This window comes from Bison bison, unplaced genomic scaffold (assembly GCF_000754665.1).
Source record: "Bison bison bison isolate TAMUID 2011002044 unplaced genomic scaffold, Bison_UMD1.0 scf7180017864229, whole genome shotgun sequence".
Classification (NCBI taxonomy): domain Eukaryota; kingdom Metazoa; phylum Chordata; class Mammalia; order Artiodactyla; family Bovidae; genus Bison; species Bison bison.
In genome coordinates this window covers 1,715,588-1,733,142 of record NW_011494801.1, presented here as the reverse complement: position 1 = coordinate 1,733,142, position 17,555 = coordinate 1,715,588, and the positions used below count along the sequence as shown (strand labels likewise).

General features: G+C 36.9%; 1 protein-coding gene across 6 annotated transcripts in view; it reads right to left on the bottom strand.

The window, feature by feature from the left end:
- Positions 1–17,555, bottom strand: part of DCAF6 (DDB1 and CUL4 associated factor 6) — a 180,342-nt gene that overhangs the window by 147,058 nt on the left and 15,729 nt on the right. For all 6 annotated transcript variants that reach the window (XM_010846012.1, XM_010846013.1, XM_010846014.1 and 3 more), the window contains exon 2: positions 4,294–4,355. In XM_010846012.1, coding sequence (XP_010844314.1) covers positions 4,294–4,355 — 62 coding nt within the window. The remainder of the gene's footprint in view (positions 1–4,293; positions 4,356–17,555) is intronic.

The window sequence follows — 17,555 nt, the reverse complement described above, 5'->3', positions numbered from 1 at the left end:
CTGCTTTTTAATTTACTATGCTGTCTAGGTCAGTCATAACTTTTCTTCCAAGGAGCAAGTGTCTTTTAATTTCATGGCTGTAGTCACCATCTGCAGTGATTTTGGAGCCCAAGAAAATTAAGTCTGTCACTGTTTCCATTGTTTGGCCATCTATTTGGCATGAAGTGTTGGGACCAGATGCCATGACCTTAGTTTTCTGAATGTTGAGTTTCAAGCCAACTTTTTCACTCTCCTCTTTTACTTTCATCAAGAGCTTCTTTAGTTCGTCCTCACTTTCTGCCATAAGGGTGCTCTAATCTGTGTATCTGAGGTTACTGGTATTTCCCCCAGCAATCTTGATTCCAGCTTGTGCTTCATCCAGCCTGGCATTTCTCATGATGTACTCTGCATATAAGTTAAATAAGCAGGGTGACAATAAACAACCTGGATGTACTGTACCATGAGAAGGCATTACCTATTTAAAAATTAATGCAAAATAAAAATAGCACAAAACTCTTTGTGCAAGCAGACAAAAAACAATGTGCAAGCAGAAAAGATATCTTTAATCTTGTAAAAAAAGTTTACTTTCTATTTGTCCTTAGAAAAATATTTGAGTATACCCAGTTAAATCTCACAGTGAATTCAAAACTGGAAAGATACAGAATCCACAGCTTGTAAAAACTTGAGAAAATCTTAAAGGCAGTCATATAGTATCGGAGAATCCATTTGAAATCAACACCAGGAAACTCTTCTTTGAGGAAGGAGAAAGATTTGAACTCAGATTCTTAAAGAAGGAAATAAAATTCACCATGTACACATAATTTGTCTCTTCAATAAACACTTCATAAGTACCAAATATGTGCCAAGCACTCATCTTGACACTAGACGAAGAAAATAAATTTATGAAGATGTATCTTGGGTCTAGAGTGCTGCAGCAGAGGGAGGCAGGTGGGTAGACTATGAAAAAAATGTGTAATTATAATGTCACTACAATGGGGTAAAAATACAGAAGAAAGAGCAAGATATTGACGAGAAGTGGAGAGCTATTAGTGTGGTCAAGGAAAGCATCTCTGTTAGGTAACACTTAGAACTAAACGAAATGAGGAGATAAGCTTAAAGATATGTGAGGAGGAGAGTTCTAGGTAAAAAACATAAAATACCTAAGGCAGAGGAGTACTTGGTATATTTAAAGAAACAGCAAAAAGATTAGTGTGACTAAAGCAAATATGTGTAAGCCAGAAACCCACTGGAGAGTTTCGAGCACGTAAGTGTGTTCATCTATAAAACAGATGATACATTATATAAATTTCTTCCTACTCTCTCCTTATTTTTTTTTTCTACTCTCTCCTTATTGTGCAGAGTTTTAAGGAAAACAAAGAAATGTACATATGTATAACACTGTTAACTGAATTTTGACTTTTAGAATACATAAATTTCAGAAGACAACAATGGCTACAGAATACAAAGTAAATGTAATCAACATGGACAATATAGAATCATATATAGCTGAAAGAGATGTGAATAACAGAGACAGGAAGGTGGAAGAAGGGTGAAAGCCTTAAATAACTCTTTTACAGAATGGGGATTCAAGAAACATTGTCTACAAATGACAGAAAAAAAAAGATGTTTAAGTATGTAATTTACAATTAAAGTGACAACTAGAGAGACTGAGAACAGTAACAAAATTTGGGGGAACCCTATGTCTTATAAATTAGTTAATTTCTCTTCTATAATAGCAAGAAATTAATGGACAATGCTCAACGTTGGCAATTCAAGAAAGATAAGAGTGTCGAAGAGATGAAAGAAATTACCAAAAGATCTGAAATAAAAATGGATTTAAAAAGTTGCTTAAGAGGGTAAGAAAGTAATAAGGGCGTGCAGGATATGTCTATTACTTTTTGTTATATTCCATTTTGAACCATTGTTGTTCAGTTGCTAAACTGTGTCCTGGTCTTTGCAGCTTCATGAACTGTAGCATGCCAGGCTTTCCTGTCCTTTGCTATCTCCCTGAGTTTGCTCAAACTCATGTTCATTGAGTCAATGACAACATTCAATCATCTCATCCTTTGTTGCCCCTTCTCCTCTGCCCTCAATCATTCCCACCATCAGGATCTTTTCCAAATGAGTCAGTTCTTTGCATAAGATGGCCAAAGAATTGGAGCTTCAGCTTTAGCATCAGTCCTTCCAATGAGTATTTAGGAATGATTTTCTTTAGGATTGACTGGCTTGATCTCCTTGTAGTCCAAAGGACTCTCAAGAGTCTTCTCCAGCCCCAGTTTGAAATCATCATTTCTTTGGTGCTCAGCCTTCTTTATGGTCCAACTCTCACATCCATACATAACTACTGGAAAAAACCACAGATTTGACTAGATGGACCTTTGTAGCAAAGTGACATCTCTGCTTGATATTACACTGTCTAGGTCTGTCACAGCTCTTCTTCCAAGGAGCAAGTGTCTTTTAATTTTGTGGCTGCAGTCACCGTCCACAGTGATTTTGGAGACCAAGAAAATGAAATCTGACACAATTTCCACTTTTTCTCCCATCAGTTTGCCATAAGCATGTATCATTTTGATTCGTTCCCCTCAAGAATGGTTTTAAGTTTTAAAATAAATAATACATTTCTAAACTGTATTTATACATTATTCCACAAAGACAGGAAAAAAAAATTACAGCTTAGTAGTCACAGTGCACAGGCTTAGCTGCTCTATGGCATGTAGGATCCTCCCAGATCAGGGATGGAACCCACGTCACCTGCATCAGCAGGAGTATTCTTTACCACTTTATCACCGTGTCACCAGGGAAGCCCAACACAAAGGATACAGAAACAAGGTAAATGACATCACAAGGAAATAAACCAGTATTCAGAATGAGGGACAATGTTTAGGAAAATTGACTCAGTTTCTAAAATAAGTCAATGGCAGGGACAAAAAAGGGGAAGACTATTCTATATTAACAGGGATTTAAGAGGTACAGCCATCAAAGCATGGATGTCACCTGGATCCTCTTTTGAACAAACTACAAAAAATATATATTTTTAAACAATGGGAAAATTTTTATTTTGGACTGTGTATTAGATTATATCAAAAATATACTGTCAGTTATTAAATTATATAATGCCATTTCGATTACATAGGAGAAATGTCCATTACTCTAGCACATGAGAATGAATGACCCATCAACAACCAGCAATGAAATGGAGACCCTGTTATTATTCTATAGCACCAATGGAACCAGAGTAGCCACAATTTTCATGGATTCAAATCTACAGAACATTAGCTAATAAATTTCAGGTGTCTGAAGCTGCTTAAAAAAAAAAAAAAGTAAAATGCCCATTATTGTTATGTTACATATAAAAGTGAAATGCTATATCTGAGATTTGCTGTAAAACAATTCAGCAAGGAAAAAACATGAACTGGAAAATGTGCCAAAATCTTATCTGCTAAATCCAAGTGCTGAGCATATAAGAAGCAGGACTCAAGTTTTCATAACAAAAATTTTAAAAGACTTTATTTTTATCTTATTAATTTCAGGGTGCTATTAGACATGCAACTGGGAATGTTTAGTACATAATTTTATATATAAATTGAGCTCTGGGAAGAAGTAGAAAATTAGAAGTTATGTGTTCTAGCCATGGGACTGAACAGAATCACTTAGAAAAATGGGAGGGTGGGAGAAGCCAAGATACAGTGTTGGTATATCTAACATTTGAAGGTGGAGAAGTAGAGAAGTCAGGGAAGAAGATGGAGAAGATGCAGGAAGTCATTGAGAGAGAAAGAAAACCAAGAGAGTGTGGTGTTACCAGAAACCAAGAGAAATGTATTTCAAAAAAGAAAATGTATTCAATGAATGTCTAAAAGCTTCTGGAAAGTTTGGAACTTTCCTAGAAGTCCAGTGGTTGGTGGTCTGCCTTGCAATGAGGGAGACGTGGGTTCAATCCCTGGTGGGGAACTAAGATCCCATATGCCATAGAGCAGCGAGGCTCATGTGCTACAACTAAGATCCAATACAGCCAGATAAATAAATACTTAAAAAGTTTCTGAGAAGTGACTAATAGATTTGGAGACATGAAGATCACTAGTGACTCCTCACAAAAGCAGCACCAACAGTGAAAGAGATGAAAGCCTTTTGATCATTATTCTTCAAAAAAAATCGTCCATATATTTTCCTAAATTAAAAATACGTTTTAATGTAAAACAATTCTCCCATTTTAATTACAGTTAGTCCAATCTCTTCTGGAAGCACTGGGGCATTTCCTCAAAAATCTGAATACTTAGTATTACAGCTCTCCACAGTTGAGAATTAACTATTACTTACACAGCCATCATGCACATTCAAGGTTGCTTCAAGTTTTAATCTTTGGATAAATTCTCTTCTTCCTGTTTAAAAAGAAAGAACTAAATAAATCAAACAATTTAATGCTTAGAAAAGTGTAACACTGTTAAGAGCCTAGCAACTGACCTGAGGTAGATTCAAGCTCTAAAAAAAAAAAAAAAGAAAAGCTCTAACTTTAACTCCTCCATTTACAGGCTGAGTGACACTGAGCGAACTAACCCCTCCTCAGCCCTAGTTTCCTCATTAGAGTTCCTGCCTACCTCATGTGGTTACCGTTAAGAATTAAGTGACTCAAGGAGAGAAAGGGCTTAGCACATTATCTGGAACCACAATAAACATTAAAATGTTCCCTTCATTCATTCATTCACCAAATATACTACCTGCTTACTGCATTTCAGGTGCTGTTATAGGAGCTAGGGATACAACAGTAAAACAAAAAAGATCCCTGACTCTAGTTAGCTTAACAAAAGACAGTATACAATATGTGACAATACACAAAACGGTATAAGGAAAAATAAAGCAGCTAGAAAAGGACTTAAAGAAGACTGGAGGTGGGTAATAGAGTTTTCAAAACTTTACAGTGGGTGGCAAACAGTGTTTTATAAGATGCCACCTATTTTTAAACACATCTCAATTTCAGAAATGCTAAAATACTTAAAACTTCATTTCACAATGATGAAATGTGACAGGAAAAAAATAAAATCAGCCTCACTGTCCATCAGTAGCAGAACAGTTATAATACTTCAAAAGTAGAATAAATTACTCCTTTGAAAAACAGAAATATGTTTCTTTAGGAACGAATCATTCTTTACCAAAAATGGACCAAAAAAGCCTCATGTTTATTCAGAAGCTGTAATGAAAAGAAGCTGAATATATGACAGACTGGTAATTAGCTAAGAAATCAGGCTGATGAGATTTCAAAATTAAATCTGACTGTGCTCTCTGTATACTGTCACAAGGGACAGATTCCTCTACTACAGTTTTCTTGTGTTCAGTGTGAAGAGCAAGATCTTGAAGGCAAACTGTTTTCTTTGTCCTTGCCTATAACTGGTTAAGATGGCTATATAATGAATGAACATGTGGTTAAAAATTCTGTGTGTGGGGAAGGTGGGAAAAGGGAGGTATGGTTCTTATTAGAATAAAACAACCTGCAGAAATTCAGCAAAGTATTTTCACAAATTATGTTATACTTTATACATAATCAACTTTCCACATCTGATTTTCAGTTTTGTTTTGTTTTTTTCTTTTTTTCATTGACTTTATCATTTATTTAGTTGCCCTATTGTCTATTTCGGCCAGTTTTAAAACATTTCCTTTACACTGGATATCTGATATGATTCATTCTACTTTTTACCAAGTTTAATTTTCTATCAGATCCATTACGTACTATAATAGTGAAGTGAAAGTCGCTCAGTCGTGTTCGACTCTTTATGACCCAATGGACTATACAGACCATGGAATTCTCCAGGCCAGAATACTGGAAAGGGTAGCCATTACCTTCTCCAGGGGAATCTTCCCAGGTCTTAATATGAACCCAGGTCTATAATACAGTCTACATAAATAGACAAATGTACTGATTTGTCTCTTCAAATTGGTAGCAAATTAAAATTGTAACTTTTACTGGATTTGTAACTGTCTCCACTGGCTCGCTGCTTCTCGGTTATTACTGTTTTCCCTTATCCAAATCTGTCCCACAAAATGTCTTTAAAAAAATGCTAACTGTGGTAAACAGATAAAATTTTTAGAAATCCTTCCTTTGGCTGTCAACATGTGTGGTAATCTTAATGAGCTGCAAATTAAGAGTTCAGAAATAAAGTATTCAAATTAACATGACAGTAACTAAAATTCATTAAAATGCTAAGAAAAAAGTATTAAAAACTTTTTTCCAAATTTCTAAGCATCTGGGTTTGAAAACATGGCTCTAGCCATTTCCAACTAGAGGAAATGGTAGTGCAACATGAGAGAACAGAAGACAAAGTGAGTAATCTGAGCAAAAAGTCTTATATATGAACCTGTACACAAAAACATGCCCTAAGACATGCACTGAGACAAGACAGCTCCTGAATGATATTTCTGTATGTGACTTAGGAGCTCAGAATGACTACTGTCCACACATTCCATAAAAAGGGCTTCAAGAACAACCTAGTATAAACCTCTTCAACCCTTCTGATAATTAAATGCACTACACCATGAAAAAGAAGCTGAAAGCTAGGGTAAAAGAAGAACTGTAAGTTAAAAAACTGAGTCCTCTCAAATTAAAACAAAAATAAATTATTACCTATTATCAAGAACTTTGGCCTAGCTGTAAGCTAACAAGTTACCTGCCACCATCTTAGGGATGCTAGCAGAAGACACAAGACTCCAGTCAGAGGCAAAGAACCATTCTACTCCAGCAGAATGAGCTTCAGGATCAATGGTTCCTCTTGTCCAATTCCCACAGGGCAATGTAGAGAGGGGCCTGGGGGGATACTGCATATGCAATGGATTTGAATCACAGCTGGAGTACCCTGAACTGAGGGAACCCAAATCTCATATCAAGCAAATCTACCTGACCTTTGTCCCAAAAGACATTATCTTTATTATTTTAGACAAAAAACAAATCTGCCTTCTGCTTCCCAGAGAGATACTGAATGCTCTATCTCCCAAGGCTATTCCCTAAAAAAAAAAAAATCCTTGTAAAGACGGTCCAGAGCAAAGAAGCCAGTGCCTCTGCTCAAAAGATGTACAGAAATACAAAGGAGACATGGAGAACTGTCTCCCAGCTATTACACATTTATTATGGATGAATGTACCTACCATTGTGTCTTTCTATTCAAGTGTTTCTGTAGCCCAAGCTGCCTCATTTAATTCCGTCTCTTTTACATTCTATTCTATGTGATAGATTGTAAGCTCCATTTAAAAAAAAGGAACGCTCTTTTGTTGACCTAAGTATCCTAAATGCCTAGAATAGTGCCTAAGACAAAGTAGAAACTGAACATAGGTTTTCTGAATCAGTGAATAAAATAATAGGATCATAATACTTATTCTGCTCTTTAACGTGTTTCCTCTCAAAAAGGTGAACATCTTTCATTGCAATACAAGCATACTGCTCATATTTAATGGTTTTGTAACTTACTAAACTGTTTGATAACTTACTTATTCATGTACCTATCCCTGTTATTAGACCATGAGTTACTTGGGACAAGAAATTTTAGGCTTAAATATCTAACTTGGATCATTATACACATATATGGGGCAAAACTTAACAACTCAGGGCCTTAGTACTATATTTGTAAAAATTTTATATTTGATGGGAATAATACCATCAACTTCATATGCTTATTGTCATAAGCAAATTAATCAGCATATGCAAAACTCATAGATATGTCTGATCTACTATAGACACTTAAGAATAGTTCTCTCTTGAAGGGAACCCTCCTACACTATTGATAGGAACATAAATTAGTCTAGCCATTATGGAGAAAAGAATGGAGGTTCCTTAAAAAACTAAAAATAGAGCTACCATATGGCCCTGCAATCCAATTTCTGGGCATAGAGCCTGAGAAAAACACGATCTGAAATGATACATGCACCCCAATGTTCCCTGCACCAATGTTTACAATAGCCAAGACATGGAAGCAGCCTAAATGTCCATCAACAGATGAATGGATAGAGAAGATTTGGTACAATGGAATATTACTCTCCTAGTAATTCTGCTTCTTTGATTGAACTCATTTATGATTAACATTTTCAGCAAACTAGCAACAGAAGGAAACTTCCTCAATCTGACAATAAGCACCAGTAAAAGAACGAAAACTTATATTTAGTGGTGAAAGACTGAATGCTTCCCATTTAAGATCAGGACAATACAAGGAAGTTTCACTCTCACCACTACTATTAAACACGTTCCTGGAAGTTTTAGAGATAGAGATAATGTAAGAAAGAAAAAAAAAGATACATAGTTTGGAAAGTAAGAAATAAGAGAGTCCCTACTGAAAGATGATATAATTTTCCATGTAAAAAAATCTCCTGGCATATACCTCAAAACCTCAAAAGATATATATGCAGAGTACATTATGTGAAATGCCAGACTGGATGAAGCACAAGCTGTAATCAAGACTGCTGGGAGTAATATCAATAACCTCAGACATGCAGATGACACTACCATTGTGGTAGAAAGCAAAGAACTAAAGAATCTCTTGACGAAAGTACAACAGCAGAGTGAAAAAGCTGGCTTAAAACTCAACATTCAAAAAACTAAGGTCAGGCATCCGGTCCCATCACTTCATGGCAAATAGATGGGCAAACAATGGAAACCGTGATAGACTTTATTTTCTTGGGCTCCAGAATCACTGCAGATGGTGACTGCAGCCATGAAATTAAAAGACACTTGCTCCTTGGAAGAAAAGCTATAACCAACCTAGACAAAGCAGAGACATTACTTTGCCAACAAAGGTCCGTCTAGTCAAAGCTATGGTTTTCCCAGTATTCAGGTATGGATCTGAGTTGGACTATAAAGAAAGCTGAGCACCGAAGAATTGATGCTTTTGAACTGTAGTGTCGGAGAGGACTCTCGAGAGTCACTTGGACTGCAAGGAGATCAAACAGTAAGGAGTCAATCCTAAAGGAAATCAACCCTGAATATTCATTGGAAGGACTCATGCTGAAGCTGAAGCTCCAATACTTTGGCCACCTGATGCAAAGAGCTAAGTCACTGTAAAAGACCCTGATGCTGGGAAAGATTGAAGGCAGGAGGAGAAGGGGATGACAGAGAATGAGACGGTTGGATAGCATCACTGACTCAATGGACATGAGTTTGAACAAGCTCTGGGTATTGGTGACAGACAGAGAAGCCTGGCGTGCTGCAGTCCAAGGGGTCGCAAAGAGTCAGACAGGACTGAGTAACTGAACGAAAACTGAGCAAGATTACAGGATATAAGACCAACACAGACCAAAAAAGAAAAACACACTGTTTTATACTAATAATGAATGGGCAGAAGTTGAACTTTAACACAATATACTTTAAAATGATATTAATTAAAAGAAAATTAAACATTTAAAATAAGTATAACAAATTATACTGAGGATCTGTATCCTGATAACTACTGGTTGGTCAAAAAGTTCAAATAAACTTGTAGGCCAATCCAATACAAAATGCTGATGAAGGAAACCAAAGAACTAAATAAATGTAGCAATGTACTGTGTCTATGGATCAGAAGACTCAACACAGCAAAGATGTCAGTTCTTTCCAAACTGATATGTAAGTCCAGTGCAATTCCTATCAAAATTCCAACAAGGTATTTTGTAGATAAAGACAACCTTACTATAAAATTCATATAAAAAGGCAAAAGACCTAGAAGAGCTAAAACAGTTTTGAAAAAGAAGAGTTGAAGGGGGAAACATCATTCAACCTGATGTAAAAACTTACTATATAGCTACAATAAGCAAACAGTATGATATTTACAGAGAGATAGATACACATACCAATGAAAGAGAATAGATAACACAGATTAGACACACACAAATATGCCCAAAAGGTACAAAAGCAATTCAACAGAGACAGTTTTTTAAATAGTGCTAGAGCAAGTGGACATTCATAAGCACAAAAATGAACTTCAAGTTAAATCACATACCTCATACAAAAATTCACACACCATTGACAAGAAACATATTAATGTATCTTTTGTTACCTGAAAGTATTGACCTGAAATGTTCACTATTCACTTATATAACAAACTGCCAGCCACAGGAGTTAGTTTCTGCAAAAATCCCCCAGTCAATAATGTGACAAAACAAAATGGACTCTAAAATTAAATGTAAAAATGTAAGATTATAAAACTTCAGAGAAAAGACACAGGAGGTGATCTTTAGGACCTGGGGCTAAGTTAAGAGTTTTTAAAAATGATATCAAAAGCAAAGGCCATAAAAGAAAAACACTGATAAATTGAACCTGTGCAGGAAAGCTGGGCAGCCATGGAAGCAAGGCAATATTGCTGAGTCAAGCGTAAGGGGTGGAACCAGCACCACAGCCTCTCCCCCAACAGGCCAGCATCGGCAGCTGAACAATAGAAAGGCTGGCCCACCAAAAGCCTGACCACTGAACTACAGAGTAGGACCCCACCCACCGTGCCGCTTTAAGTGCCTGACACGCCAATCTACAGAGTACGACTCCAGCCAGGGGGGCCCCTCTATGTGCCTGATGCCCTGAACAACAGAGAAGGACCCCAGGCAAGACACCCTTTTAGTGCCTGAACTTATGGAGCTACGAAGAAAGAATGGCCAAAGAGGCCTTCTGATCGCCAGCTACAAGAGGCTCCAAAAGAGACTCTGACAGGGCCATAACTCCTGTGGCTGGGGCAGTCCACTTTGCACTGCCAGGGTCCCCGCAAACCAAGCAGCTGCACCACCTTCATGCTCAACTCTCACTGGGGCAGAGCTGCCACAGGCAAGAAAAATCTTGCATCTATACGTGTAGGGTCGCTTCAGTCGTTTCCAACTCTTTGCGACCTGGTAGACTGTGGCCTGCCAGGATTCTCTGTCAAGGGGGTTCTCCAGGCAAGAGTCCTGGAGCGTACTGGCCAACACTGGTTGCCATACCCTTCTAGAGCACTGTATTTCCTACTACCCTAGCCGTCAACCCCCCTGAGTACCTGGTGCTGCCAGAACCCCTGCGACCCAAGCAGCTGCCCCACCTCCACACCTGGCCCTCACAGGGGCAAACCCAGGTCCTTCAGGGCAGCCTCAGGAGGAAACTCCAGTGGACAACCCACATGTAGAGGTGGAAATAAAACCACAGTTGAAACCCAGAGCAGTGTGGCTAAGGAGGAAGACCCAAAACCTTCCCACCAGCTGTACAAGCTGCAGATTCAATCCACACGATCAACTAGGCAGACTCTGTGTCTGTGGAATGTATAAAAGAACAAGAAGATCTCCCACAAAAGAAAATGCACTAGTTCTGATAGCTGTGGATGTTGGAGGCAAGAACACACAGGAGAAGGACCAGATTAGAACCTGAGCTGCCCCCACAGCAGGTCCAGAGATCAGCACAGTGTTGGAGGGCATCTGAGGGAGGTGAGGTGGACTGTCACTCCCAGCGAGGGGAAGGACTGTGACAGCAGTGACTCAAGAAAAACATTCATTATTCTTAGAATAATGAATCTCAGAACAAGTTCTGACTTGTTCTACAGATTCTTTCTGATTTTTGTTCTTTGTCCTTATCCCCCTCTGTTGTAGTTGTCAATTTTATTGGCACTATGAAATCTAATTAAGCTTTTGAGCTTTTTTTTTCTTCCTCAGTCACATTTTTTATTATTGTAATAAACCTAAATGTTGGGCCTTTGCAGTTCTGTGGAGTTTTCCTTTTTCTTTTCTCTTTAATTTTAATTTTTAATTTCTTAAGCCTATTTATTTTCTACATTTATTCCTTTGTTTGCTTTTCCTACTGTTCTTTTCCCCTTGCAGTTAATCTTTAATGTATATAAATTTTCTTCATCTACCTTTATTTAACTATTCTTTCTTTTCTTTCCTCTCAACGTATTTTTTAGTTTTGTCTTCATTACTTTGTTCCACACGTGGCACCTTGCTTTAGTTTTGTTTTCCGGTATGTGTTTTAGTTAGTCTTGTTCTTAACTGGTAAACATAATTTTTTATTTCCTTTGTTCACAGGCTCAATCTACTGTGTACTTTGTTTTAGTTGGATTGTTTTCCCTTTGCTTATGGGTGTATATGTATACATGTATATTCCATTATTTTAATTATTATTTGCCTGATTTTATAACTACAATTTGTCTGAGGTTCATCTTTGGTATCTCATTTTTGTGTATTTGTTTTAATCTCACTTAATGCCCTAACAAACCACTTGTAGAATCTTCGTTCCTGACCAGAGATCAAGCCCTGAGCCTTTGGAGAGGGAGTATTGACTCCAAGACCCTAGACTACCAGAGAACTAATACTAGGGAGTATCAAATAGTGAGCAGTCTCACAAAGGAAACCACGTGAAGAAAGACCCGGCATCACCCAACCAACGGTAGCACTGTGCAGGATGCCTCATCTAAACAACAAACAAAACAAAAATACATACCCAATCATCAGCAGACAGGAATATCACCTCATTCAGCCTTGCCCACCAGGAAAAACAAACAAAAAAATTCAGCACAAAGCTCACCCTATACAAAGCTTACACAGACCACTGAACCAACCTTAGGAGGGTAGAAACCAAAAGGAAGAAAGAATTCAACTTTGAAGCCTGGGAAAAGGAGACCTCAAACACAATAAGTTTAAAAAAAAGAATGAAAAGGCAGAGAAATACTACACAAATGAAGGAACAAACTAGAAACACAGAAGTCCAAATAAACGAAGAGGAAATAGGCAAACTACCTGAAAAAGAATTCAAAATAACGATAGTAAAAAATGATCAAAAACCTTGAAAAATAGAGAATATGCAAGAATCAATTAACAAACACCTAGAAGAATTAAAGAATAAACATACAGAGGCAACACAATTACTGAAATTAAAAATACTCTGGAAGGAATCTATAGCAGAATATCTGAAGAAGAACAAATCAGTGAGCAGGAACATAAAATGGTGGAAATAACTTCTGAAGAGCAGAATAAAGTAAAAAGAATGAAAAGTACTAAGGACAGTCTCAGAGACCTCTGGGACAATATCAAATGCACCAACATTTGAATTATAGGAGTCCCAGAAAAAGAAAGGATATGAGAAAATTTTTTAAGAGATTATAGTTGAAAATTTCCCCAACATGGAAAACAAAATAGTCAATCAAGTCCAAGAGGCACAAACAGTGCCATACAGGATAAACCCAAGGAGAAACACGCCGAGACACATACTAATCAAACTAAGACTAAACACAAAGAAAGAATATTAAAAGCAGCAAGGGAAAAGCAACAAATAACACAAGGGAAACCTCATACATTTAACAGCTGATCTTTCAGCAGAAATTCTGCAGGCCAGGAGGGAATGGCAGGATATATTTAAAGTACTGAAAGGGAAAAAATCTACAACCAAGATGACCGGACCTGGCAAGGATCTCATTCAAAACTGATCTAGAAACAAAAAGCTTTTCAGACAAGCAACAGTTACAAGAATTCAGCACCACCAAAGCAGCTTTAAAACAAACGTTAAAGGGATTTATATAGTCAACAAACACAAGAGAAAGAAGAAGATCTACAAAATCAAGCCCAAATAATTAAGAACATGGCAATAGGAACATATGTATCAATAATTACTTTAAATGTAAATGGATTAAATGGTCCAACCAAAAGACACAGATTGGCTGAATGGATACAAAAACAAGACCCATATACATGCTGTCTATGAGAAACCCACTTCAGACCTAAAGACACATATAGACTGAAAGTGACAGGATGCAAAAATATATTCCATGCAAATGGGAAGCAACAGAAAGCTGGAGTAGCAATCCTCATATCAGACATTATAGACCTTAAAATAAAGAAGATAACAAGAGATAAGGAAGGATACTACATAATGAGCAAGGGATCAATCCAAGAGGAAGACATAACAACTGTAAATATCTATGTACCCAACATAGGAGCACCTCGATACATAAGACAAACACTAACAGACTAAAAGGAGAAACTGACAGGAACACAATAACAGTAGGAGACGTTAACACCCCACTCACACCAATGGACACAGCATCAAAACAGAAAGTTAATAAGGAAATCCAAGCCTCAAATGATACAGTAGATGGGATGGATCTCACTGATATCTTGAGGCCATTCCATCCAAATGCAAAGGAATACACCTTCTTCTCAAGTGCACATGGAACATTCTCCAGGACAGACCACATCTTGGGTCACATATCAAATCTCAGTAAATATAAGAAAACTGAAATCATATCAAGCATCTTCTCTGACCACAACACTATGAGACTAGGTATCAATTACAAGAAAAAAGCTGTAAGAAACAAAGATATGGAGATTAAGCAATACATTTCTAAATAACCAACAGGTTACTGAAGAAATCAAAACGGAAATCAAAAAATTTCAAGAAACAAATGATAATGAAAACATAACTCAAAACCTATGGGATGCAGCAAAAGCAGTTCTAAGAGGGAAGCTTATAGCAATACAATCCTACCTCAAGAAAGAAGAAAAACATGGAACAGACAACCTAACTTTACACCTAAAACAACTGGAAAAACAATGAAAAAAAAAAAAAAAACCCGCAAAATTAGAAGGAAAGAAATCATAAAGATCCGAGCAGAAACAAATGGAAAGAAATGACAGAAACAACAGTAAAGATTAATAAAACTAAAAGCTGGTTCTTTGAGAAGATAAACACAACTGACAAACCTTAGGCCAGATTCATCAAGAAAAAAAGAGAAGAATCAAATCAACAAAATTAAAAATGAAAAAGGAGAGGTTACAACAGACAATGCAGAAATACAAAAGATTATAAGAGACTATATGGCAATAAAATGCATAACCTGGAAGAAATGGACAGAGTCTTAAAAATGTTCAATCTTCCAAGACTGAACCAGGAAGATATAGAAATTATGAACAACCCAATTACAAGCACTGAAATTGAAGCTGTGATCAAAAATCTCCCCAAAAACAAAAGCCCAGGACCAGATAGCTTCACAGAATTCTATCAAACATTTAGAGAAAAGCTAATGCCTATCTTTATAAAACTCTTTCAAAAACCTGCAGAGGAAGGAACACTTCCAAACTCATTCTATGAGGCCACCATCACCCTGATACCAAAACCAGACAAAGACAACACAAAAAAAGAAAACGACGGGCCAATATCACTGATGAACAGAGATGCAAAAATCCTCAACAAAATTTTAGCAAACAGAATTCAGCAACACATCAAACAGCTCATACACCACAATCAACTTGGGTTTATTCCAGGGATGCAAGGATTCTTCAATATATGCAAATCAATCAGTGTAACACACCATATTAAATTCAAAGATAAAAACCATATGATAATTTCAATAGATGCAGAAAAAGCCTTTGACAAAACTCAGTACCCATTTATGATTAAAACTCTTCAAAAAAGGGGCATAGAAGGAACCTACCTCAACATAGTAAAGCCCATATATGATAAGTCTACAGCAAACATTTTTCTCAATGGTGAAAAACTGAAAGGAATCCCCCTACGATCAGACACAAGACAAGGGTGTCCACTTTCACCACTATTATTCAACATAGTTCTGGGATTCCTAGCTATAGCAATCAGAGAAGAAATAGAAATAAAAGGAATCCAGATCGGAAAAGAAGTAAAGCTCTCACTGTTTGCAGATGACATGATACTGTACATAGAAAACCCTAAAGATAAGAGTCAGAAAATTACTAGATCTAAACAGTGAATTTTGCAAAGTTGCAGGATACAAAATCAATACACGCATTTCTACACACTAACAATGAAAAATTAGAAAGAGAAATTAAGGAATCAATCCCATTCACCACTGCAACAAAAAGAATTAAATATCAAGGAATAAACTTACCCAAAGAGACAAAAGAGCTGTACACAGAAAATTATAAGATACTGATGAAAGAAATCAAAGATGACATAATCAGATGGAGAGACATTCCATTTTCCTGGGTAGGAAGAATCAATATTGTGAAAATGACAATACTACTAAATGCAATCTCCAGATTCAATGTGATCCCTACCAAATTACCAATGACATTTTCACATAACTAGAACAAATAATTTCACAATTCATATGGAAACACAAGAGACCCCTAATAGCCAATGCAGTCTTGAGAAAGCATGGAGCTGGAGGAATCAACCTTCCTGACTTCAGATTGTACTTCAAAGCTACAGTCATCAAGACAGTACGGTACTGGCACAAAAACAGAAATATAAGACCAACAGAACAAGACAGAAAGCCCAAAAATAAGCCCATGCCCTATGGGTACCTTATTTTTGACAAGAGGCAAGAACATACAGTGGGGCAAAGACAGCCTCGTTAATAAATGGGAAAACTGGACAGCTACATGTTAAAGAATGAAATTAGAACACTTCCTAACACCATACACAAAGATAAACTCAAAATGGATTAAAGACATAAATAAAGACCAGAAACTGTAAACTTTTAGAGGAAAACATAGCCAGAACACTCGATGACATAAATCAAAGCAAAATCCTCTATGACCCACCTCCAAGAGTAACAGAAATAAAAACAAAAGTAAACAAGAGGGATCTGATCAAACTTAAAAACTTTTGCACAGCAAAGGAACCTATAAGCAAGGTGAAAAGACAATCCCGAGAATGGGAGAAAATAATAGCAAATGAAACAACTGACAAAGGATTAATTTCAAAAATATAGAAGTAGCTCATACAACTCAATACCAGAAAACCAACCAACCCAATCAAAAAATAGGAAAAAAGGCATTTCTCCAAAGAAGACATGCAGATGTCTTAACAAACACATGAAAGCATGCTCAACATTACTCATTATTAGAGAAATGTAGTTTTGATGAGATAAAACTACAATGAGATACTACAATGAGATATCACCTCACACTGCTCAGAATGGCCATCATCAAAAAATCTGCAAACAATAAATGCTGGAGAGGGTGTGGAGAAAAGAGTACGCTCTTGCACTGTTGGTGGGAATGTAAATTGATACAGCCACTATGGAAGATGGTATGGAGATTCCTTAAAAAACTAGGAATAAAAGCAGTATATGACCCAGCAATCCCCCTGGGAGGCATATACCGTGAGGAAACCAAAAATGAAAAGGATACATGTATCCCATTGTTCACTGTAGCCCTATTTACAATAGCTAGCACATGGAAGAAACCTAGATGTCCATTGACAGATGAATGGATAAAGAAGTGGTGGTATATGTACACAATGGAATATTACTCAGTCATAAAAAGAAACGCATCTGAGTCAGTTCTGATGAGGTGGATGAATCTACAACTTATTATATAGAGTGAAGTCAGAAAGAGAACAATAAATATTGCATTCTAATACATATATCAATATCAATAACCTCAGATATGCAAGTGACACCATCCTTATGGCAGAAAGTGAAGACGAACTAAAAAGCCTCTTGATTAAAGTGAAAGAGGAGAGTGAAAAAGTTGGCTTAAAGCTCAACATTCAGAAAACTAAGATCATAGCATCCAGTCCATCACTTCATGGCAAATAGATTGGGAAACTGTGGAAACAGTGGCTGACTTCATTTTTCTGGGCTCCAAAATCACAGCAGATGGTGACTGCAGCCATGAAATTAAAAGACGCTTACTCCTTGGGAGAAAAG